Source organism: Nycticebus coucang, chromosome 10, assembly GCF_027406575.1.
Source record: "Nycticebus coucang isolate mNycCou1 chromosome 10, mNycCou1.pri, whole genome shotgun sequence".
Taxonomy (NCBI): Eukaryota; Metazoa; Chordata; class Mammalia; order Primates; family Lorisidae; genus Nycticebus; species Nycticebus coucang.
The window spans coordinates 45014796-45041992 of NC_069789.1; the positions used below are offsets into that span (position 1 = coordinate 45014796).

The 27197-nt window shown below is 37.3% G+C and overlaps 1 protein-coding gene across 9 annotated transcripts in view; it reads left to right on the top strand.

Annotated features, from left to right (window-relative positions):
- Nucleotides 1–27197, top strand: part of ESRRG (estrogen related receptor gamma) — a 660395-nt gene that overhangs the window by 589847 nt on the left and 43351 nt on the right. For all 9 annotated transcript variants that reach the window (XM_053607443.1, XM_053607440.1, XM_053607447.1 and 6 more), the window contains 2 exons: nucleotides 3316–3426; nucleotides 7197–7358. In XM_053607443.1, the coding sequence (XP_053463418.1) occupies nucleotides 3316–3426; nucleotides 7197–7358 (273 nt within the window). The remainder of the gene's footprint in view (nucleotides 1–3315; nucleotides 3427–7196; nucleotides 7359–27197) is intronic.

Genomic DNA, 27197 nt, shown 5'->3' on the forward strand with positions numbered 1-27197 from the left:
TGTCTTGGGCTGATTTAACTTTTAGATTTCTGTCATTTGTGTGTAGGTGTGTTTATGGGATTGCCTGGGGCCCCCGTGTAACTAAGTAAACTGATGAATGGTTTCAGTATGATGTAAAAGTAGTTGTGGCTCTGTGTTAACAGGATTTTGGTTCAAACATTTCACTGACTATGAAGTCAGCTAAAGCTAATAATGATGATGCACAAAAGACAGATTTTCCAGATTTTGAAAAGAGGTTAAAGGCAGTAGAAATATTTTTACTTGCTTTGAAGTGTTTGAGATTGCCTGTATCTGCCTGCTTTTGACAGAGAATAAAAATTTCACATGTATTAATTATTGTGATCTTTTAAATTCTATTAACTCTAGAAATAGTTACCATTAATTATCTAAACTTGGTGGGAACACTTTTCTATATGTTGAGTTCCTGTCAGCTTTTACTAATGATTATATAATTCCATGTTGCGTTTCAGTATCTAATCTTTTTTTATTCTGAGTACCACATAAATAAAATTACGAATCATGAGAGAGTGGTTTATCCAATTGATATTTATTTTAGAAAATGAAGCATAAAATCATGGCTTATTTGAAAACTTCTTGAATATTTAGAAACTGGATAGATGTATACATAGAATGAATGAAAGGCGGGAGGATGAGATGGGTGTAGGAATGTGCGGACCGTCATCAGTCCACCCCCACACAGGAAAGGGTGTAAGGAGGAATGTGGGAAGGAACCCCCTTAGATCTTTGGGGAGCATGGAGAAAGGAATGTGCATATTTTTGAGAGTCAGTTTTCAACATTGAAAGGGCACGGAATGGAAAGCATTTGATAGTACTTAAAGAATATGCCTCTACATATGAAAAACCATAATACATAGTAAAAACTCTATGGATGGTGTGTATTTTTTCTTCATGATATATAATAAGTAGCTTTCAGTGTGTACACTGCCTCTGTAGACTTGGCCCAAATGGCTAAGCTGATTGGTGGCTTTAAGATGATGTGACTCTGAGTCCAAGTCCAAGTCACTCAGCCATGCTCCCCCTGTATGTATGCTTTTATAAAAGGCAAACTCACTGTCAGAAACTCACCGCTCTGACTCTGGTTTGGAGAATGTATACTGTATAGTTCAGTATACAAGGATGCAAATGGTGAATACATTCCCCGACAAGGAACAAAAGCAAATTTAGGGGTCCACAAACCCCACCAAGATTTATTCTGTTCCAGCAATTTTGCAGATGTCCCAATGTATTTTGTCTTTCTTTAGCTTTGCCTGCTCCCCCTTCTCCCTCTCTCTCTCTCTCTCTCTCTCTCTCTCTGTCTTCTCTTCACACCTCCAATAATAACAGATTAAATGTTCTCATTGGGTTGGAATTGAATGACAAACATCTGAGGATATAACTAATGTCATATGCTTTTAATTTTGTGAGATGATTTTCAATTTAAAAAACTCTTACAATGAAACAGGTTTGAGTATGTCTTAGATAGCCAGATAAAATGGGACTACCTTAAGCTGGAAAAATATCTTGGAAGTTTTAAAGAGGAAGAGATGAAGAAAAGAGAAAACATGATAAAAGGGGAAGGAAGTAGAAGGTGTTAACGTTGGTAAATATAGATGCAATAAAAATAGACGTTGGGATTAGAAGAACACAGGAATGGCTCTGCGGTTGGCAGGAAGGACTTGTCTTCTTTGTGACCCACATGCATGACAATTTCCAGTGAACCCTTAAAAACTGCACCTGACTTCTTTGGTTTTTGATATTTATTTGTCATCTACTTAATTGCTCTTAAAGTCTCCTGATTTCATTGAAACTGTACTCTGATCTTTCGGTATGACATTTGAGGGTTAGAACTGAATACTTGTGCGTTCCCCTGAAAGATCATCATCTCTAAAAGTGGTTTATTAGGATAGTGTGAAGAACAGTGTTTTCCTGTGTCTTATGGCTCACTAATAATCCTTAACATTTGAGTAATGTATTCACTTTAAGTTTTTCACACAGATGGACATCAGCTTTTCCCCAACTCTTACACATGATTCAGACAACCCACAACTCACATGTTCCACATCACATTAATAAATATTTAGGGGAGAAAAAAACACAGGCTCTTTAGTTAAATTGGTTTGCAATATGCTATATATCTTCCTCTTTTTACAGAGTTCATTTGCATATTAATGGCTTTGCTAGTCCTTTTAAAGAAATAATAATGATAATGATGCTAAACCAAATCTATTTCCTAAACAGTTTGAGAAATGCCAAAATATGTGCAATGAATTACACGGCTGGATTTATTAATGGAAAATATTAACAATGTTGGATCAATTAAGGTGCAACTTCAGACCACAAAAAAGAATCTCTCCTGACCCTTACAAACGGTCATCTCTTTATTTGATAAAGATGTATATGGTTATGTCCCACAGTTTACAAATATTGACTGGAAACTAGATTATTAATAAGCTTTCCCCACCCCCACTTTCCCATATTTTGTACTTTTAGTCCGTTTCTTTCCGTTTTGCTTTTTTCTTAGCCTTTTAGCCCCACTCCCAGAAAAACCTCTCTGAATCTTGATCCAACCCCTTACTATTGGGGAAAAAGTTTTATTCAAGCCAGTTTCCTTTTGCCAGCCTCACCCTTCAGCTATTTAACTTGCCTTCAAAATCTTACCAGCCTTTCTTTCTTTCTTCAGGAAGCTCCTTTTTCATCCTTTGTTCAGACCAAACCTGCTCTTTGTCTTCTCACATATGACCGGAAATACAAATGCCTGCCAAAATGTAAATAACATTCCCCTCTGAGCCACCCTGACATTTTAACACAGAGCAAGTCTAGCATTGCACAGGACTGAATCAATGCAACGCCAGCCCCCAATGTGTGGGTGCTCTTCATTCTGTTCAGTCCCACAGTCCTTGGGCCCTGGAGGAAGACTGGGTAGCTCTTGGTCTACTGATCTACCTGGTCCTATGCATGGAGCTTTTAGGAGTAACTGATTAAGAGGATACAAAATGCCCATGTCTTTAATTTGAGAAACTCCACTAGCACCATATAATGGCTCTTTGTATTAATTCACATGAAAACTTTTCTTTGATGTGCAAATGGTAACCTTACTGGCCTTGCATAAAATGTCTTTCACCAATCGCAGATTGGTTTTCCAACCACAGGCAATTTTGATTTAGCTATTACTTATTTTCATTCTTCTAGTACCCCTGGATCATTCTCCATTCTACTGTCTGCTGCCAAAAGACGTCAAGGGATGCTGTCTGTGTATTTGATTGGTCTCAAAGATATTCACCTAAATGGTAACTCAGCACCTGTCTTTGCCCACAGGGGTGCGTCTTGACAGAGTACGTGGAGGTCGGCAGAAGTATAAGCGCAGAATAGACGCGGAGAACAGCCCATACCTGAACCCTCAGCTGGTCCAGCCAGCCAAAAAGCCATGTGAGTATAGCAGATGTGTCTGGCTTCCCAGAACATGAAATCCTCCCAGTTGGCTCCCTGTACATCAGCGCTGGCATGCCCATCCCTGCTGACTCCAAGGAGACTTCTCTTTGTTGGAGAACAGTGCCTCTGTTCCCGTGGCTTGTCTGTGAGGAGCAATAGCAACTCAGTTAATTATCTTTTTCTTTTTTCTTTTAGAGATGTTTATGGTTTTCTCTCTTAGTCTTTTTTCACCTAGCCATTTTGTGTGAGCATAAGCATATTAATGCACAGCTTAGATAGTGTGAATTTTACATTTCCTGGTTATCTTTATTTGCAGAGGTACATAAAATGGATCATACTGTGATCATTAGTTCATTGGACCCGTTAGTCTCAGATTTCACAAGAAAGTGATTTTTGTAGTCTTCACCAAGTAAATGAGTTTGACTGCTCAACCTCCCAATGAAAATACATTAGGGGCCTCATTAATTTGGAGCGATAGAAGGTTAACACACTAGCTAGCAATAGATTAAACCACGAATGGGCCTACTAATAACAAGCATAGGTTGCTGGTTCCATCTGAGATGCCCTTATGGGCACTGTGAATTGTTTTTAAGGAGCCCATGGTTTTATGATGCCAGGATGCAATTTGAAAGGATGACTGGTACATTGCTAAAATGCAAGCCCCATTCTCTTTGTCATTAACTAAAAAGAGCTGGAATATAGATTGAGGCAATAACTACCCCATTTTCTCAAAAATCAGTGCATAGTTGTAGTGCAGCAGGGCTCGGAGTTAAGGATGTTTACACATAGCATTCGGCGCTGAGAAGTGCTTTGGTGAAAACAGTTCTCACGTTCAGCTGTCTTTGTCTAAGAAGACAACCCACACTCACCGTAGGAAGCTGCATCTACAGCACTTCTAGAAAAGGCCTGGGTAAGTTTTGATCCACTTTCAAGGGGAGAGGAAGGGTCCACTTGTAGTTCAGATTCTCCAGGAGGGGTCACTACTGTGCATCATACACGTGAGCGTATGGGAATCTGTTAAATAAATAGCACAGACCCTGAACTGTAAATGAAAGGACATTTTAGCTATGTCAAAGGAAAAACAACCAGTTTTATGTAAAATTAGAGCTTAAGTGAACATATGGCATAGTTTCCTTTTGCCTTTCCAAAAAACATTATGTTGATTATACCTTCAACTGTCCAATCTGGCATCTCCTCCTCAGACTGCAGAAGCTGTTTGGCATTCTGCAGATACAATCTAGGACTGCATTAAGCAGATTTTGCACATTATAATAAAAACTTTCTGATAATACAATAAAATGCAATAAACACTAATGCTTAATTTCATTAGCAGTTTCATTTTCCCGAATTCAGTAATACACAGACTGCCCATTTTTCATTTATTCTGTACCAACATTGACTGAAACCATTGATAATTTCCTCTATTGAAAGATAAGTGAACACCAGCCCATTTGGAAGTTGACGTGATAGAGAAACATCTATGGTTTTCTTTGTAAACCTGAGAAATTGGGAAGTAGCTTGTCAAGTACCTTTAAGAAGATGACAGCAGTTTCAGTGAGCTCCATTTGTCTGAGATAAAGAGGACTCCTAATAAATCATTACCCATTATCTAAAGGCCTCTGTGTTAATTTTCCCTAGTATCAGTATGTTTCCTTTCCAATTAGTATGTTTTTGTAACAAACGTTTATAAAACTTAATTTTCAGATCCTGTCAGATAAGTGTCAAGAGACCGTGCCTGGGCTTTGCTGAGGAAGTGTCGGGGGAGATTTCTGGACCCTGACTAATTGTGTACTACAAAGGCCCAAGAATGGAAGTTGGGTTCTATTGATTCTAATTAGGGAAACATTCAATAAGATTTACCTAGAAGCAGTGCTGCTGGTTTTCCATTTGCTGAATTATGGGATCTTCTAGGCTTCAACCAAATTTCTCTGACCCCTCAAGTCAAGTATCTGCTGACTTGAGTAAAACCAGTACCTTTTCCCTGTGCTTTACAAAAAAAAAAAAAAGAAGAAGAAGAAGAAAGAAAGAAAAAACACACACACAACAACAACAACCCCTAGAATTATGATTTCCTTCAGCTATAATTTTGTACCCTTTACCATTGCATTTTCTTCTAATCCTGAGAATCTAGCAGTTGCTGACAGGTACTGTTGCGTTGTCAGAGCAATGAAAGTTGAAACTTTTCCAAGCGTAACTAAAAATACAGGGTGTTGTTTCTGTAGCATATACAAGAAACAAATGTCATTCTTTGCAGATCCTGCAAATCATAAAGAATCTCTGTTTAATTTTTACTTTTTCTCCTAGAAAATAGGGTATTTGGGAATTATTTCCTCCCCAATCTGCATATTGAATTTGATGGTGATTGATGACTTCTGCCAATGACTGGTTATCTGTTGACTATTTCAGATAAATATACTATGGTAGTCATATTAGTAAATTTTAAAACTATTATATAAGAAAAAGTGTTAATTACAGCTTGGGTAAGTCTTATTATTTCATGAAAGGGGGCTAAAAGAATATTTAATTCTAAGTATGAAGCCTTTTCATTTGGGGTTAAGAAAGTTAAAACTTACAGTAAAAGGTCTGGGAAACACAGGAAAAACTTTGCCTGTGTTCACAAAGAATCCCATACAATACCCTTGTTTTCTGTTGTAATAGTCCATAGAATATTTAAATATGGGGAGTTATTCCCTCTCATTTTAGAAGAAAGTATAAAATCTAAAGCTACATATAGTAACTGAAAATAGGGCCAACAAGAAAAAATCATTCTGTTAGCAAGGCTTTACAGCCCCTTCCATAAACTCTCTCATGCCCCTGAGCGATAAAACACATCTGATGTGATGGTTTCCATTTGTCTCTAGTGTTTATTTTATGAAGGATTTTTAAAACATATATCACAAATTTCAGACAGACAAATCTGAACCAGAGAATAAACCAAGGACAACAGATGAAAATAGAGGATTAAAGAATTGGGCACTCCAAAGAGAAAATGCTGTGAAATTTAAGTAGGAGTATTTTTATGGAAAGTGATATTAGCTATATTTGGAAGGTTGACTGGGTTGTGTGGGGCAGGGGAGAAGGGAAAGAGATTCCTGTTTAATGCATCCCATGGAGGTAGAGTTATATAGTCAGTAATTCACCCAGGCAGAAGGGCTCGACCTTTGCTCTTCTTTAAAGGAATTAAGACAATTAATGACTTTCATGTCCATTATGACTATGGGCATTAGTAATTCTTTGCCTCCCACATTATGGTGTATATTTCAGTAGTTTACTGTGGGTTTCTATTGTAAAACTGTTGTGTACTAATCTACTTGTATATTAATCTACTTCCCCAAATCCCACTTAAGAATCGAAAAGCAAACCCAGAAAGCATCTAACTTCTCTATTTGCTATAAAATGCTTCAAAAATGAAGATAGAGGGCAAAGTGGTAGCGCCGGCCCCATATGCCAGAGGTGGCGGGTTCAAACCCAGCCTCAGCCAAAAACTGCAAAAAAAAAAAAAAATAATAATGAAGATAGATGCTTCATTGTAGCAAAAGCAGGTAGAGCAAAGAAAGGCATGAACTCTGCCATCACTGCAGCAGCTTATTTCTGGCTATGAGTTTTCCTGAACACTGATTAATGTGCATATGTTGACCCATAAGTGGAATATTTGGTGTTTCTTATGGGATATTTGAATAACTTCTCAAAACACAAACTACTTGAGCATTTATAAAAGAGAGATGATGCTATTAGTGATCTGGTAGTGTTCTGGTCTGATCCTGCAGATAACAAGATTGTCTCGCATTTGTTGGTGGCTGAACCGGAGAAGATCTATGCCATGCCTGACCCTACTGTCCCCGACAGTGACATCAAAGCCCTCACTACACTGTGTGACTTGGCCGACCGTGAGTTGGTGGTGATCATCGGATGGGCAAAGCATATTCCAGGTACATTTTCTGAACAGAGAAAGAAAAGAAAAGGTTGCAATTAATTCCCTAGGTTACATATGTAGATTTGGGTGAAATCCAATATTCTCATTAGGTTTTTAAAAAATCTTTACATTTGTTTTTAATCACATTTAATTCAGAGTTTTGCTGATCCTGATGGGATAATAAACCTTTAAATATTTGTACCACCTGAGCTCTTGTTATTTTTTCACATACGAAGGTGCATATTGCCAGTGTAAGATAAAGAAAATATAACCTTTAAAAACTCTTCTTTATTCCTTTTAAAATTCTGAGCATTTTCCTAAGACAATTCTTCTATTTTTGCTTTTTACTTTAAAAACTGTTTCTTTCAACAGTAGTCTACTGTACTTTTTTTTCCATTTAAGAATTATTCATATTGTTGACCGTGGCAGCTAGTTATATTGAATAATATAACTGTAACTAAACTTATTATTCAATATGACTTTCACAAGTTTGCTTTAGTTTATAATTATTTATCATAAGTTTACATATAAACTATGAAAATGAATGTTAAACTGGCATGGTCGGTTTTTTTATAAGATAACATATAGTTAATATTTTAAAATACTCTCTTACTTTTCTTTCATGACCTATCCTATAATATCAGTAAACACATACTTGATCCTGAGTTTTGAGAATTTTAGTATTCAGCTTGAATAATTTTGTATTTGTTTGGCCTCTGATTTTCAAATAGTTTATAAGCAAGTTTTCGAATGATGAGCCATGTTTTTCTGGTACAGTTAACTTATTTCTGTCTCCTTAAACTAGTTTGTCTTTATGCTTTGAATGCTACAGTAATTTCTTTAATCAAATTGATGGAAGTCCCTTTCCCAGCCCACACTGAAACCAATTTATTGGTCATGATACGCCAGCTATGTTGCTAACAGTCGTAACGAACTGTCAGGCTATATCGCAGTGAAGCTAATTTGAAGTCATTAGGTGTGCAGCGTTCAGGCGACAATTTGTTACAGTGGTTAGGAACACAGCTGACATTTCTGAATGGCTTTGTTCCTTGTAGTTCTAGATGAGACCAAGCAAATTGTAAACTAATTTAAACATCACTCTGTATTATACCAGCTACTTTGTCTTACACTGTTTGCTAATAAAGCCCCCTAAATTAAGTCAAAACTAGTTAAATAGGTGAGCTTGAGTGTATTCTTTAGAAGACACCTACATGGGGATGACCACATCTAAAGGAAGGATGAGGATTTCATCATGTGGATAGTTGGCATTGCATTTGGCCTGTAATTACATCTATGTGACTTTTAGAAAAATATTTTTTTTTAAAGGCTATTCTGAAAGATGTGAAGACATTTTGGTAACTATGGCAGTGGGACCAGCTGAATTTGTTTTAATAGTACATGAAAACTTATTTGGAAGGAAAGCGTTAGGAAGGGTTGTAGAGCAGGAAAAAAACAAACATTTGTGGATATGTCCAAAGACCGTCAATATATGTTATATCATTTATTTTAATTTTTATTACATCACTATATATGTATACACATATCTACACACACACATTTTAAAGATATTGTAGCCCAGGGTTTCTCAGTGTTAGCACTATTGATATTTGGGACTGGATTTGGACTTTGTTTTGGGGAGGGGATGTCCAGTTCATTTCAGGATGTTTAGCAGGACCCTTGGCCTCGACCCAGTCCATGCCAGTAGCACCTGAGTTGTCACATACACAAATGTCTTTGGACATTGCCAGATGTCCTCGGAAAGGAAAATTCAAATCAACCTCCCCCACCTCCCAGTTGAGAACCAGGTTATATCCCAGAAACAGGTATTATTATTCTCAATTCCAAGATAGAGAGATTTGAGAAGGAGAAATAAAAACTCTTGTGTAAGTTCACACATATATTCAGCACCTTCAGATCATATATTCAGCTTTGCTTCCTGGAGTAGAATCGAGATATTTTAGTTTCCCAGTTAATTGCATTTGATTGAAAGAACTGTTTCAAAATAGCAATGATGATACTATTATTGTTATTAACAACAACTCTGTTAAAGGCTATGTCACTATTATTCCAAACCACCCATTCTCTCTCAGAGAATGCTGCTGCAGTTTTCCCTAAATTAAAAGATGTGTTAAGCCAATATTTTGATATTATACAGGCAAGCCATAGTAAAGACTAATAAAGTCAACAGTTCCTTCCAAGGCTTCTGGTAAAGAAAGTTAATGATAAATTTGTAGGTCCATTTGTGCATCTAAGTGGAAATGTCAGCTTACAAAGGAACTTGTCACAGTGAAGGCGCTCTGGTGACTTTTGTAAAGATAGTAACTTTAAATAACTATGAGTAATGCCATTTCCAGTGGTGGAAACAATTACTATATGATTGTGTGTTCAGTCTTCAGCAGAGGCTTAGACTTGGTGGGGAATGACGTTATTCTCTCTCTATAGCAAATGACAGGAGTTGGCTGTGGAACGATGATTCACAGCTCTGATTTTTGTGATACCCGAGGGTGTTTTAAATGAGTGCAAGGAGTATCTTGGCTTTTCAGAAAGGGATTAGCAAAACAAGAATTAACTAAATTTTAAAAAATAAATCAATAAAACCTTTGCCGTACAGTGTTTTGAGGTGAGAGAGAAGTATGCTAGCATGGCGGTGTGCTGGCTTAGCTCCGGTTCAGGGAGGTGGGGCAGCAGAGGACCCCCCAGCAGCTCTCTGGGGGTGCTGGAGTAGGGAGGTGAAGGCAAAGAGAAACGAAAGAGTAGAATCACATTTCTGCCTTGGTAAAAGTAAAACCGTGTTCTTGAAAACATGTACCAGTCTTGATAGCTAGGGTCAGAGCCAAAATCAGAACTGAAATTTCACTTGCCTCAGCCTTAACTTTAAAACCCTTTGTTTTTGTAATGCTTACTTTGACATTCAAGAAAAGTCTTTTTTTTTTTTTTTCCGATACACTAAAATGTGAACCTTTGTTAACCTTTAGACTGTTCTCAGTTTGTATAATCACATATATACGCGCGCAAGCATAGCGTCTAAGATAAGATCAGGAGTTTTTCTGCATTGCCTCAATGTACTTTTATACACTTGCTGTATAAAAAAGTGAAGAATTCAACAAAAGAAAACATTCAAGAAAATACATATGGAGTGGGGTTTTTTTTTTATCAGTAAATAGAATTAGTTGACTTACATTAATAAATCATATAAATGGGAAAGTGTGTTGTGATGAAACATGACCATACTTTATCTATAGAAGAAAAAAAGATCACAAGGGCTTTAGAAAATGCTTGACTTTACTTGGAGGAGCATAAGGGCACAAGAACAGATGATGGTGCCCTAATAGCCCTTTTTAAGAATGACAGGGCCCAGCCATTAGCATCCTTTTATATCCTTGGAAATTGCTCATGCCTCGCTTTTCTGGTTCCTATCTGCCTGACTCTTTTTTATTTCTCTTTCAATTTCGTCCGCGCTCGGATAAGCGCATGCTAACACAATATGATTGAGCTGTAAAATGGAACGCTGTCGCCTCTAATCTCTTTAATGTAGATACGGAGGTACTGCACACCCCACTTCATTCTCTCTCCATTGTTGGCCTTTTTTAGAATGGGTTGCCAAGTAATGGAGGCTCCGTCAAATATCAGAGCTAGATTTCACAGGGTGTGATAAGACAGTTATCAGCCCAACAGTCAGATCTATTATTGTTCTTTGTGGCTGATTAAAATATTATTATGTACTGTAACTTTGTTAGCAAAACGCAAAAGGTGCTTAGTCAGATGGTGCTTAAAAAAGCATACCCCATATTAGCTGACCTATATAAGTGGCTTCAATGTATTTATGGATCTTGCGAGACAACTCACTTTCAAAGAACAGAAAGGTATTTTAACAATTAAGTAAATGAATACACTTTAGAAAATTTTTTCCTTTTTCAACTCAGCAGATTTTTAAATCAGCTTGTTTATTTTTAACATGATGAATTACACAATCACCTATTAAAGAAAGAGGAGTTTGCTGAAATTTGGAGGCCTCTGAGTCACATTTTAAAAATGATATCTATTGGGATGACAGCACACAAACAAAAGAGCCCTAATTTTACTTCCTATCAAGTGGAGGCAGGGGCTATTAAGCTCTAAAAGCAAACCACACTAGAATTTGATGTGATAAAATAGTCTTTAAGTATATTTATTCATGGAAGAAACAGAATTCCAAATTATAGAAAACCACCATTTTCCATTTACCCTGAAACATTTTTTTGTGAAAACATTCAGTTAAGAGAATGTATCAAAAATTACTCATTGACTTAGTTTTTTGTGTTTCCTCAGAAGTATTTAGACTTTTCCAGTAAAGACAGAAATCTATAAAGAATATGAATAAACTGTTTCGCCATTTAGGGTATAAGTTTTGGTAAAGAATACCCCGGAATGTCTGAATGTTTATTGTTAATTATATAGTATTCATTATGTTTGATGATATATGTATTGTTCTAACAGATTTTATGTAAGACCAATTTATAAGATTATACAGGGTGCCATATAGTTCATGTGCAGTTTAAGATAGTGTACCATTTAAAATTGCACACAAACTTTATGGCCACCCTATAATATCTCCCAAAGTTGTGGCGGTTTCATTTCTAAAATATCCATTGCTGGGTAATAGTGGTAATCTTAAACTGGTAGCACCATTAAAAGATTAATGTATCTTTAATCTGTTAGCACAAAAAATGAAAGACATAATTACTCTAAAATTACATTTCCGTTTGTTAATCAAAAGGATATTTTCATGCACAGGCTGGGCATGGTGGCTCCCACCTATAATCCTGGCACTTTGAGAGGCCAAGACTGGAAGATTGCTTTAGTCTAGAAGTTCAGGACCAGCTTGAACTAAAGCCAGAGCCCATTTCTACAAAAAATAGAAAAATTAGGCAGGTGTGGTGATGCACACCTGTAGTTCCAGCCACTTCAGAGGCTGAGGCAGGAGGATCACTTGAGCCCAGGAGTTGAAATTGCAGAGGGTTATGATGATGCCATTTCACTCTAGCCTGGGTGACAGAGGGAAGTCCTGTCTGAAATAAGTTAAAATAAATAATAAATAAAATAGTAAGTTTCCTCTTATATATGCATATGAATATGATTTGATGTGTAGGAAACAGGGCATGGTTAAATAAGAGTGAATTATACTGCATGTAACTAATACCTAATACTTGGTTTTGAATATGTATCATTGGTACTCGATAAATGTTTATTGATTAGTTTATTAGAAATATACACAGCACAAAACTGTTGATTGCCTCTGAGCTTTCCCCCACTCTCCTATACCGTACCTAAAGGCACATGTAGTTGTAACTTGTACTTTTCTATGAATGAGTTTAAGCAAGTGCAGCTTCTTTTCTCAGGATTAATCCTTCTATTGTGTATATCAGTTAATGATTTTAGAACTAGGAAGTTTTTTAGTTTAGTAGAGAAGAGTTAAAGCTAAGACCCAAGCCCTGGCTCTTAATCGGACTGCTTAAATGAGAAGAATATTCAGTAATATAACATTTGGAGGTTATACTTAATGTACTTGATAGCTGTGCACCTGTTTATCTATAGTTGTGGTTAGTAAGAGTAGAATAATTCTGAAAATGAAATCAGAAAACCTGAGCTGTAGTTGAGTAATTTTTTGTAAATTACTTAATTGCCCTGACCATCAGTTATACTGTGAAAGTCAAATAAGGAAAGAATACAAATGTGAATTATATATATGCAGAGTTAATAATTAATTTGCAAATGATAAAGCATTATCTAAATGTAAACCATTCATAATGAATAAGTATTCATTCTGATTTCCAAGGTACTGCACATAGATTATAATTTTATTGCAGTTAAAAAACCAAGAACCAAATGATCCCAAAAGTTAGTATTCTTAAAAGCCATTAAAAAAAATATCCAGAATAAACATCCATTGTAATGGGTGGAGGGAAGTGTATTTACCCAGAAAAATCATCGTATGGATGTTACCATCATTCTGTCCTAGGTGGACAGGAGCATTCGAATCTCAGTAATCTAGCCTGTCTTCCTTGGTCAAACCCAAAATAATGGGAAATTAATTAGGTTTTTTGTTTTGTTTTGTTTTGTTTTGTGACAAGAGTCTTGTTCTTATTGCCCCACCTAGAGTGCATTGGCATCATCATAGCTCACTACAACCTCAAATTCCTGGCTCAAGTGATCCTCCTGCCAAGTTCATCAGTGTTAGTAGAGTTTCTGAAGGCATAACCGTGATATAGAAATATAAAGCAGTAAGTTGGGAAATATGTAGTAAAAAAAAATAATATGAATGAACACCTAAGGACTCCTTTAGTTTCTGCAGCTATCCTGTTTAGAAATAAGAAGAAAAAGTAGATCAACAAAGAAGGAGAGAGTTTTCCTGGGCAGGTGATCCCGTTCAAGAGACGCCCAAAGATTGTTAAAGATGCAAAGACTTAACCTCGCCACTCAGCGCCATTGTTGTCACCTTATACACAATTCTGTCAGCATGCTGAATTTCCTGTGCTCATGTGACTTTATTCTAGCATTACTTCTGCTTATTATGAGGCATCCCAAAAATATATTTGCCATCTATATGTATCCATGCCATTGTATACCTCTAATCACAGCAGAATCATAATTTTATAATAATCATTGGAATACAATTTTAGGGGTCCTCAAACTGCAGCTCGCGGGCCACATGAGGTGGTGTGATTGTATTTGTTCCCGTTTTGTTTTTTTTACTTCAAAATAAGATATGTGCAGTGAGCCTAGGAATTTGTTCATAGTTGTTTTTTTTTAAAACTATAGTCTGGCCCTCCAGTGGTCTGAAGGACAAGTGAACTGGCCCCCTGTTTAAAAAGTTTGAAGACCTCTGAAGTATCTAGTTGTCTGCCAGGCACCTAACACTACACTCAGTACTATGGGAAATTTAAAAGATGAATAGGAGATAGTACTTACCCTGAATCATGTATCTATGTCTGCATAAAAAATACATACACATATGTAGATACATTTGTGATAACCCCTTTCATTTACAACTTTTTGCACTGTTTCATGGGATTAAGCTTTAGTAAAAGTAACTAACATTGACATAGTTCTTTATTGCTTACAAAGCACCTTTACGAACTTTTATTTGGTAGCCACAATGATTCCATAGGTAGGTTTCACTCTTGTTGGTCCCACTTCACAGATAAGTAAATGTGAGAGTTAAGAACTTTGACTCATGCTGCTGGTCATGACCCAGACTTCTATAACTTAAAGGAATTTTTACCACTAGCGTCCTTGTGCCTTTCTTCCCACTCCTTATCTGCTTCTCCCATGTTTTCTTGGTCCTCTGTTCCAGATGACCTATCTGCATTTCATTGTAAGTTAAAGGCAAATGTAACATATTTGCCCCATTTGTAAATCTCTTCTATAGATTTACCAAATAAAAAGGTTAAAGGAAAGGAGAGGGAATAAAGAAGGAAAGTTATGGTCCATGTGTAAGCAAATAAAAAAAATCAAGTCATATACTCTGGACGTCCCTGATCTCCAATTTTAAGGAAACAAGTCAATTACTTGCATTGGAGAAGTCCTTGAATGATTGGATGCTCGTATTGGATACTCCTCCTTTGACTGTGTTGAGATCACTGGGCATTGAGTTTGATTTAAAGTTATAGATCATTGGAACAGAGGTGAGTAGTTGTGAAAGGCTTACACAATCAAAATGTTAGCTCAGCCATTCAACATGGAGCCAATTTCTTCTTCCCTTCTACTCTCTTTTCTTGTCAACCATGCACAGAAATACAGCACAAGCTCTGCTATTAAGAACTTCATGGTGGGTGGGATTCAGAAAGATGAGTTGGCAACTATAACTGACTGATGAGGGCTATGATAATGCTCCCCCATCGCGTTATATAGAAACATGGATGGAAGAGGACAGGAAGATAGGATGAGCCTGGACACGTAGTCAGACGGCTCATCTTGGGAAACCTTGAATTCATGCTGAGGAAAACAAATTTTATACCGAAGGCCGTGGGGCACCATTGAAATTATTAACTGAGGTCTACTTGATTTGAACTGCGTTTTGGAAAGATTAAAATCAGAACTTTTGAGTCAATTACACAGAAAAGGTTTTGAAATACATTTGAAAATAAATGACATTACATTCCTGAGTGTTGGGGATTTCTAGGTGTACAGCATCCCAAAATACATTCTCATTTTCAGGCAAGTTCATAGTAATTGCTAAGATCCTTCCAATGATAAAGTGACAGGGTGAGTCCAGTCATTCTATCTATTTTAATCTTTCAGAAGCTTGAAACAGCTTGAAACTTACTAGACGATTCTCAGAATATTGGTATCCTGTAAACCTAGCCCAAGTCATATCATTTTTTCCTTGGGATTCTTATTTTTGTTAATGGAGCTGTTAACCTCTGGCTTTTTGGACCTTCTCAAGGCTTTTGAGAGAAGGCCTTTTGGGTCTTGTGAGAAAATTGTTATGAAAAAGCAGGCATAATTAGTATAATCCATATATGCATAAATGCTTGATTAAGATTGCTTTTCCATCTCTCAAAGAAAAATTGGGGGAGGAGAACAGACATGATGCATGGACTGTTTTGTTTTCCCCTTTGCTCTGTTTTGACCCTCCCTCCAACCCTTACCCCACTTCCCTTCTGTGGGCTGGTTGCACTTTTTCCCCTGCGGTCCCCCCTTATCTGCCTTAGCCAATCTCCAAATGAATGTGTGTCTATCCTGGCCTTGGCTTTGACACTCTGGATATATTGATTAATAGTTGCCCTAAGCTCCTTTTAGCAAATCAAATTTTCACTTTTAGCAAGGATTTCGCCTCTGATTTATTCAGCAAAGTGAAATGCACTAAATTGACTTTGACATTCAGGGAAAATGGCTGAAAAACAAAGAGCAAAGGAAAGAGTTATAAATTGTGTGGCAGCTGGAAACTTCAAGCATCAGAGAAACAGTTTTATATACAATACAGAGTAATTTAAAATACTTTTTAAATACACAGAGAAGTGATTTCTTAAAAAAAACATTTTTTAACTACTCTTTTTTTTTTAAGAGCGTGCTTAAGGTATTACTCAGCTGAACTTATAATTTCTGGTATAATACATTGTATTTTATAGATAAAAATAGCTGCAAAATCCAGGTTTGTACATAACAGACTTAATGCAACGTAGAAAGTAACCTAATTACTGTGGAAGAGAAGCGTTCAAGTTATCTCACACAAAATAGAAATGGTTTCGTTGAAGGTGCTAGCGCTTTGTAGTAGTAAGTACCGTGCACTCTGTGTGAGTGCATGCGTGTGTGTATTGTAAAGACTGGGGCTATACGGAGGATTTGAAATAATTTTGGATCACAAACCTCCGTATAGAAAAGCCATGCAACTTTGCTCTTTCGCCTGCTTCTTTCCTGCTAAGAATATCAGCCTTGGCTGTGTTCTTTTATGTGACTCAGTCAGCCTACCTCCTTGTTAGACCAAGGTTCAGTGAATAAGTAACCACTGGGTTCAAGACACCAAGTGTGGTTTTGATGTGTAAAAAGAAATGGTGCTGATACGGATAAAGAAAAGAGAAAGAGAGCTGAACTGAAGTCAGTGTGGGCACTTGGGGAGGAATATCAGAACCAGCTTTTTGATATGGAGATCTAATAGACTGTCACATCGCCTCTGCTGAGGGATTCTCTGAGCAGTGACAGGAGAAGGCAGAGGTGAAAGGGACAGCTGGAATCTGCAGTCCTTGCCCTTCTCCCTTGCCCAGGGTGAATCTTCCATATTGCCACAGGAAGGAAAAGTCTGGGTCCACCCAGACAGAGTCAAGGTACCACTTTCCCTTTAACTACACATTTGTACTGCTCTCCTTGAATTTTCAACACATCTAACAAGAAAGCTGTGCTAACTGACGTCAAAAGTGACCTGAGCTGTCTGCATCCATGGCGTTTTACAAATCAGGTAATAGCTGAGCACTGTCCCAGCGATGCCCGCAGCACCGTGCACTTCTAGACATGTTACTTCACTAAAATCATGCTGCTTCCTCCCCAGGCCACGTCAGTGTTCACCCATCATAAATGGTTGTTCCTCAGAACAACTCAATTAGAAGAACCTCTTTAACCCACCAAAGTCGCTTTAATTCCCAAACTCTAAGTAGCTGATGTTGCACGGTGAATGGACACAGCACCTCCTTGTTTTAAAAAATACCTTGGTATTTCTTTTAAGAAGAAAAATCTTTTTTTTTTTTCCCTCAGAGGAAAACACTATGATTTCTTTTTTCCTGGAATACTCTAAAACTTTGATTTTTTGCGAATTTTTTTGCCAGGTTCCGTTTTCTTTTTCTGTTTTTTCTTTTCCTTTAGTAAGAGTCAGAAATGATGACAAAGTACATAAACTGACACGGTAAGGGCTCTGTGTCAGCTCTTGTTGTACACCTGGGTCTCTTGTGGTGCAGGTCCCTATTATGTTTATGTGAATTAAGAAGTACTAATGCGTTGTATTTTGTGAAGGGGAGAAATATAGTGGGTAAGTCACAGCCGTTGGTAATTCTGAGAGCTGTGACAGAATTGAACTCAGTTAATTCTGAGAGCTGTGGTCAATTGAACTCAGTTAATTCTGACATTTTACCAGTCTCTATTAATCACATAACTTTGTTTTCAATGAGGAATTTGTTTCCAACAAGGGAATTCTGTTTGTGTTGCCAGAATCAGCATTAGGTCCTAACCATTATAAAATCAAGAACAGGAAAGGACCAACTTATTCAACTGGATTTAGTTTAAGCAAGTGGATAGCTGCATATGCAGGTCAGCAGCTCAGCCTGTCCAGTTTCAGAGACTCATCTGAGCCCAGTTAAATATGGTAACTCTAGGGGTGTCTCTAAAGAGCAGCCACCTCCTCACCGTATGAGGGAGGCTTCACACCTGCTTAACCTACATTAGGAAAGAATTAATTACCTGAAGTGCTGGGCCCCCTCTGCCAGTCAGCACGTTTACGCCAGGGCACATGGTGGCCTGGGCTGCAGAGGGAGGGAGGGAGGGAGGGAGGGAGACGGAGCAGCTGTGGGTTCCTGGAGAAACTTCTCCTGATGTGGTCAGCACTTTAGGGAAAAAAGAAAGTCCAGCTGGTCTTATCCTTGTGATTTGTTTGTGTCGTGGCAGAGACCAGTGATGGGGCATCCTGAGCACAGATTTGTACAGTCTCAAATCTGCTTGAGTACAGTTCAAAGGCTGTTTCAGTGGCAATGTTTTTCACATTGACCTCATGTGAGACAAATACGGAATAATTCAGTTTTTCCAGATTTATTTCTGTGAATTGCTATTATGCTGAAGAAAAGTGATTTTGGAGAGATTTCTCCAAAGCTTTACAAATGTCACTAATAGTTTGTGAAAAGAGAATGCATGTTTATGCATAATGGTCATCTTGAGTTTTTCTATATTACACCACTTTGTATCGCATACACACAAGACAGTAGAACCTCCATCGTTGACCACCGCCTTAAGCTGCCCTAGTTCTCATAGACCAGCCATGCACCACATGTACATATCGACACAGAAGGCCTAGTTCCTTATTTTGACCACCTCTGTATGTTGACCAGGTTGTTACAGTCCCTTGGGTGGTCAACTTACAGAGCGTCCCTGTATTTATGTGGACAATATACATTTCTTGAAGGTAGATGAATAGCAGTGAAAATGTTACAGAAAAGTTATTCTGGTTTATTTTAGCCATTATATATCATAAATCATCAATAAGAGATCCATGTTATTCTTCAAGATAGCCTGGGTATATTTTCTGGATACATCAGATCAAGCCCCTTTCTGAAGGGTTGTAAACTTACAGAGATGGCTCAGAATCCTTTCATTTCATACAAGACACTCAGCAGAGAGACGTGCCTGACAGATGTTTGAGACTGGGAATCGTGGCCACCGCCCAAAGTGGCTAAGAGTTTGGTTGAGGGAGGAACTGCCAAAGAGCTTGATACACAACTAAATAGTGTAGACAAGAGAAGAATAAAATAACACAAATCCATGAGACGTACCTTCCTTGTATAGCCTCTTTGAACACATTCACCACGTAAGCAACTGGTTGTACCTCTGGAAAAAACCCTGTTTCTGGCCGATCAGTATGTAATATTTGGTTCATGGGTTTTAATTAACCTGGTGGGCTAACTGACCCATTACACTCAGAGAGTGGTGTAATATGTCTGTATTTGCCATGAAACTTTAACTCAGACTGCTGAGGCAATTTTTTTTTTTTTTTTTTTTTGTAGAGATAGAGTCTCACTTTGTCACCCTCAGTAGAGCGCTGTGGCATCACAGCTCACAGCAACCTCCAACTCCTGGGCTTAAGTGATTTTCTTGCCTCAGCCTCCCCCCAAGTAGCTGGGACTACAGGATCCTGCCACAATGCCCGGCTATTTTTTTGTTGCAGTTTGGCCGGGGCCGGTTTTGAACCCATCACCTTATAGTCGGCAAATTTTTATTTATTATTGAATTGGAATTTGACTATACTGTATTGGTACAATTGAATATATTTTGTGTGGGCTGAGAAAGGGTAGTTGGGTTATGTCAAAAAATCAACTTGGATACTGTTTGAGATTATTTGAGCAGGTGAATAAGGTTTATAAAGTCAGTTTGACATTTTTCTAAACACATTGTAATATTCACTTCTCCAACAACAAATACCACGTGTAGTATATTTTTGTAGTGAGCTAATGCCTGCGCATTCATGTGCTAACCCAAGTATAGATTGAGAGCCTACTCAATCTCTAAAGTATGGTGGACTTTACCAAAGTTGCTCTTCTTAGGAAACTATCTCTGTCATTGTTTTGTGACTGTGACAGTTTATACATTATCAAAATACTTTTTGAATTTTTATTTTGAGAATTACATTTTGCATTTTGCAGCAAATTAGGAATCATGATTTTAACTTTTCTGTCTTACGTATTCAAGAGTCTTGAAGAAATGTTTTGAGAGTGATCTAACTCCCACGTCAACAGTGTCTCTTGGCCTACGATTGCGACTCTGCAGCTCTGCGTTCCTGTGCCCTGAATATCCGATAGTCAGTGGAATAAACTGAGAGCCAGAATCTGGCTGAAAGTTTTTTATGCTATTTTTAAATCCTCTATGTGTGGCTATTTTGGAGCCATTTGTACTTTAAATGGATAACCTTAGGAGCAGAGTCCCTTTATGAACAGAGACTTTTTAGTCCACCGGAGAGGATAGCTGTATTTTTATTTTTAAAAAAGGTTCTTCTCAATGAATCCCCAACAATAAAAAAAAAAAAAAAAAGGTTCTTCATGTGCCATGACTTAATATTGGGATATAGGGCTGATTACAGCCATCATTTTTCTCAAGATTATTAAGATCGTGTTACATCTCCTGCCGTCGACTTTTGTTGTCTCTGGCAACAGCACAGTTCAGAGGTGTGAGCTCCATGCTGCATCCATACTTGGCTTGTTATCCTCACATCAAGCTCTTAGCATCCTTTTGTTTATTTGAGGCAACAGGAAGACTGTGTAAAGGCTGCTTAGTCAGGGATATCAGCCTTGTTGGCAGCGGAGTGATTGCCAGTTGAAAAACAAGGCATTATTGCTCATTTTTTCCCTCTTATTAGTTTGATTACATTTGCAAATCAAATCAATCCATCAGACATGATCAGGCCTCGTCCGCATTTTAAGGAATAGTAATCTCCGTCTAATAAGATGCAAATGTGTCACATCGGTAAGTAACCAATAAATCATCGTCTTGTCTTTGGCAATCATTAAATATCAGAACCAACAGTCAATTTTTAGTATTTTCAATTTGCGATATGCCGCTGGAATATAAAGATAGATGGACGTAATTACACAAACCAAACACTATTTCAGTTCATTCCAGACAGCAAATTTAGTGAAAGGTATAACTGGCTTGTCATCACACTACATTATTCCTGGCGGTTCATGCAAAGTTCACAGACAAGCTTCAAATGGACATTGCTTTTTTTTTTTTTCCAACTTCTAACAACATCCCCACAATGGCAAGCAAACTTTGATGTAAGGACTTGAACTGACTTCTGCACGGCTGTTGCAGTTAGATGCCAACATGACAGAAAACATATGCTCTCTCTCCCATCAGAAGCCGCTGGCAGTGCCAGCTCCAGGCTCCTGCATTTTCTAGTTATAAAAAGAATGAACTCATGAGGGTAAACAATCAAGAACTCTTTAGATGATTTATACCATCTTCATATATTTTGATGGAATAGGTTCCCACGGGAGGGAAAAGTGAAGGAAAAACTTTGTTTTTCTAAGTTTCACATTATAGAGCTTCTCTGTTGGGGCAACATTTTCTTTCGACCTACGCCGTTCTCCATGAAGATGTGCGCGTATACAGTGCCCTGGATGGCCAGGGCAGAAACAATCTGTTAATTTGGGGCACCGAGTGAAATCTAGATGCATATGAATGTTATAATTCAAAGGATAAGGAACGTAATTGTTTGGATGGACTATCTGATCAGAATGTCTTTTCCTTAATTATGCTTGCTTGGCAACTCAATATCTGCTGATGAACCGTGATATTTGCCTATTTATTGATTTGCAGAAATTGTCCTGTCACAAATGGACATCTCCCCAACATCTCTTAGTTCTATTTGATTATCTCAGCGCAATCCATAGTCACATTTCTCCCTCCTTTCCCGATATTTTTCTCTTGTCTATTTCTTTTTTTTTCTCAGTTCTGATACAAGTTCTTTTCAATCATTGATCTGATATTTAAAGTTTCTTTGATTTTTCTTTTTCATCTTAGCTTTGCCTAGTTACTGACATCACTTTTGTTCTTTCTCTTTCTTCCCTGCAAAAGTTATTTGCCTTCTCCAGGGTATGCTGCTAAATAAGATGTGAAGAACATATTTATGTGACCTTGGTGCACCTGCTACTTATTTTGGTGGCATGTCAAATAATCATTGAGAGATTCCAGCTTGTCTTGACAGATTTGTTGTCTTCTCTATAGTTATAACCTACAGCTTAACATTTGGTAATGCCACTTCCTTGGACTACTAGGTTTCTCATTTGCAGGGAGAAAAGCTAACTCTTTGGAAAATTACGTAATAAAAACTCCTCATTTAAAGTTGAAAAAAATTATAATTTTCACATTTCTATTCACTTCCTTACTAAAACGTATTGGGTACCTTTATGCTAATTCCTCTGCTGGGCAGTGGTACAAAAATACACAGGCTAGATGTGGTCACATTGTTATAAATCTTAGGGTCTATTAGGGGCTAAGGGAAAGGAAAGAGTCCATTATAACACAGCGCCCTAAGTGCACTGATAGAGTAGCGCAGTATTTCAAGAGTACACCATGGAGGAAACTCTTGACTTTTGTAATCAGAACAGACTTCATGAAGAAGGTGACATCTCAGCTAGATCTGCATGCTGTGTAGTAATCCCATGAAGTAAATTTTTAGGGAAGCTATAAAGCAGAAGGCTAAATTATTAGCTTCCTTCTTTTAACAAAAACTTTGGTACAGGATAAACAGATATTTCTACACCTTTGCTCCATTTGTTTACAGAACTAAAGAACATTGTCCATTGAAGAATGAAGAATGTTCTTTCACATTTTAAGAAATTATAGTATAAAAGTTGGATTAGACTCTGGTTATGGACAAAGGCTGGAGGTTTCAAATTTAAACCATGAGCACCTTTCAAATTTAAAAAGGTGGTCAGGACAACTTTTTAGATCAGCATAATGCACTTCTTAAGCGCCATGCGTGGACCCCTAGTCAGCTCCCTCCAGGGGCATGCATCTGGGCAGGTAAAATGAGCCCTCACTTCATGAAAACGATTTTGTGCTGCTCCGGCATCTCTTCTTTTCTTCCCATCCACTGCAAGTTAGATTTTCAGCATTCTTTTCCTTTCTGCAGAACTGGTGTGAATTTTTAAAATACAGCCTAGTCTGCCCAGGTGATTGTTTTGCCAGCCAGTCCGTGTCACTCAAGGAACCCCATGCGTAGCCGCAAGTGCCAGGAACCCCTATGAGTTACAGCTGATGAAAGCCATACAGCTCATGCCTTTGAAGATTTGTACCAGAACCTTATGCTCTCTCTAACCAATTTACATACCACCATGGTATGTTTAATTTGCTTTCTTATCAAATCAATAATGGTTCTAATTGAAAAAATTGGCAGTGCTACGTGCAACCTAACCACGGATCTCAATGTTTGCCGCGAAGGGAATGTTGCACAGCTCCGAGTCAGACACCTGTGTTAGCGGTGTTACTCCTACTACTGATGTGCACAAAAACAAACATTAATACAGGTGGAGCATCTGCACCAATTGATCACTGTGCTATGAGAATTAATCACCTGGCTTTCAGCTCCAAGAATAAAATTTACATCTGTAATGTATGAAATGTATTAACACACACGCACATCAGCGGGGTGATGTCAGGACACGTGTGTGCAGCCTCGTTAGATGTGTGGCTTCGGACATTCAGAGCGGACGTGTGAATTTAGGGCCACGTTTTAAGCACTTGACATCAGTTTTTAAATTTAGAATTGAGACTTTTTATTAGTCATGATTGGGCAAAAATTGGGAAGTAAACCCAAGGGACTAGCACTGAACTCTGGACTGGAAATTTACCTTTAACAACTAGAAAATGAAGCTTTTGAGGTTGAATTTTCTTTTTGCATCTCAACCTGAGTGGATTTTGGCAACATCGCCATCATCATCAAGCTACATTCATTGAGCTTTTACTAAGTGCCAGACTCAGTACTGATTATTTTATGTATATTACCTCCATCTTCAAAATGACCCCATACTTCAGAATTGCTGCTAACTCTATTTTATATTTGAGAAAATGGAAGCTTAGGGAAGTTAAACAACTCTCCTGAGATCCCAAAACAAGTAAGATAATAGAAGTGAAATTTAAATTTGTCCGTTGGATTCTAAACCTTGATCTTTATCTGTTATGCTAATATGCTAATCCATATTACTTGTATAGACTAGTCCTGGGTTTGGTTTTTTGTTTGTTTCTTCTTTAAGTTCTAGTCAGATTTTTAGTTTGTTCATGTCTTTAAAGGCAGGACAGGACCTGAAAGCCTATTGCTGGCAAAACAGATTTCATTGATGCACCTCGTAATGTTGATTTGGTAATTATTGTAGGACTGACTACATAATTGGCCAGGTCAATACAAAATGGCCAGTACAAAATGAAAATGCAGATATCCTTGTTAAAAATATGCTTAGAATTTCAAGATAGTGACAGTCAAGCATTGCAGTAATAATTTATTTAGGAAGGAAAGCTATTTTACATCATTCCTAGCCAGCGATTACCACCTAGGGGGATTTAATCTCATAGGGAATATTTAGAAATGTCTGGGGACATTTTGATTAACACAATGTTGGGAGGGAGAGATGGACATGTAGTAGCCAGGAATTTTGCTGAACAGTCTGTAGTGCACAGGACAATCCCTGTACCTCCTGTTCTCAACAAAGAATTATATCAGTAGTGCTGAACTTGCAAAACCTGTCTAAAATTTTCATACTTGTGAGTTCTTTGAGTTTATTATGCCATTTTGAAGATCATATACATTAATACACAAATACATATGATAGCTTTATTATCATCTCTATGGTCTCATTTGCCATGAAGCCACTTTCAACAAGATCAATAAATGTGTTGGGGGGCAGCCGGAGTATCTTTGTAACAGCACTTTTTACAAAAATTGTTCTGGGTAGCCAAGCAGTAAGTTTTATCTTTGATATTTAAAAATAAAACAGAAAGAATGGTAAACTTTAAAAAGTGACCACAGCAGCATTTGAATTTCAGAGTGTTCTTGGAAGTTCCATAGAAGATACTTGCTGTGTAGCTAATTACATACTCATACGTAATGGTAAGAAAGCAGCCTTTGTTGCACATTAAGTAAGCAATATGCATTTTTTAGCCATATGCATTTTAACAGACATTTATGTATTACTCTTTGAGCAGAAACATCTCATTTGGTTATAAATAATGTTTCTAAAAAATTGATGATAAGTGATAAATATTCTAAGCATGCAGATACATGCCATGTAAACTTTAAAACATATGAATGTTTAATAGAAATCTGTTATATAAACTTATACAAATAACATCAGAATAACTCTAAACATTAATGTAAACCTGGACATTCTTAGAATTCATGTGTTGGGGTGGGTATGTCTTAAGGTTGATAATGAATTGCATTAAGTTTATGTAAAATCATTATACGTAATATATTGTTACATAAATACTATGACTATTATTTGCAAACACATGGGGGGGATATAAGTCTACTCTTAGTGGCTTTTTTTATTTCTTATATTGCTTTTCTAATTATTTAAGAGAAAAAACATAACCATTTTTGGTGTATGTGCGCAGAAAATTTCATTTAAGTCTATTTTGTGCCAAAATCCTTCAGTTCAGTTTTTCCCCGTTTAGAGATAGAATTATATCAAATTTTGAACAACCCCAACTCCCTAGAACATTGTTAAGAAGAAGAAAAATTGTTCTGGGTTATCCAAAAAGGAATTATATTTGTACTGTGGTTCCTCAGCCCTTCATTCGTGGGCTATTTGAACTCTTTCTAGATACCATTTTAACTAGCTTAACTCTTCTAGTCGACAGCTAATTTAAGGGGAGCTTGTTGCTAAAGGGATTCCCATGGACAGCAATTGAAATGAAGAACATGTGCATGAAAAAACAAGTTCTAAAAAGCTTAGCGCAGGAGGCTGCATCATGTGTATTTGGACACCCACATATTCCTTAGTAATCTTGGAGGGCATTTCAGTGCAACCTTTGGTCTCCCGATGGTTCCTGATACTGTGCTGATGCTGAGCCATCAGGAAAACTAAATATGTCTGAGGAAGACTCAGGAATATGTCATTATTTTTTAAGGAATCTAACCAGGATGATTGAAACCTTTAAAAACTATTTTGGAGTTTTATATGATGAAACTCACCTTTTGAAATGTCTCCTTCCTTTAGGGTTCTGAATTATTATTACTATTAATGAAAAAATAATAATGAGACTGATTATCATATGCACAGTTTTGTTCAGATTATAAAATCACTCCCAACAAATTTGTGTTCACTTGAATTTGATGCCTACAACATCCCTGTTGGATTGTTATATTCACCCTCCCATTTTGTTTAAATAAGGACAAAACTTCATTGATTACGGAACCTAAGGAGTAAAGGTGTTTTTGTTTGTTTGTTTGTTTTTTACGGTTTTTGACCGGGGCTGGGTTTGAACCCGCCACCTCCGGCATATGGGGCCAGCGCCCCACTCCTTTGCCACAGGCGCTGCCAGGAGTAAAGGTTTTTATCAAGTGTACCAAGTTGACTATGTAAGTTTATCTCCTCAAGAGTATACATAAAGTAATTGTTGCTCACATTTTGCAACATATGTGAATTTGAGTTAAGAGTTCCTATTTATTTAATGTTTGAAATTATTCTCTAAGTTTTTTTTTCATTTTTAGCATTTATTGAACATAAGCGTTACTGAACAAAAAGATAACAATCTCTTCTTTGTATTTTTTTAACTATCTCTTTAAAAGATACATGTAAGTAACTTTATTTGTCACTATGATGTTAAATAGAAATAGAATCTTGCAAAATTTAGAATGGTATTACAGAACTCTTCATCTGATGGTGGGTGCTATTTTCCTGGTCAGTAGACTGAGTGACTACACAGCAAATGTAATTATACTTTTGGTCGTGAAGCAATGGAAATACATAAAATAATGGTAATAATACATGTTAAAACGCCATGTATTTCTGACCCAAATTTTAGAGGTAAGCCTCTTAATGTTGAGACCTGATAGAAAATTCAAGGGGTAAGTGCAATGCGTCATCTGCCCTTGCTGGACGTGGCTCTCTGCTGCATAATCTCA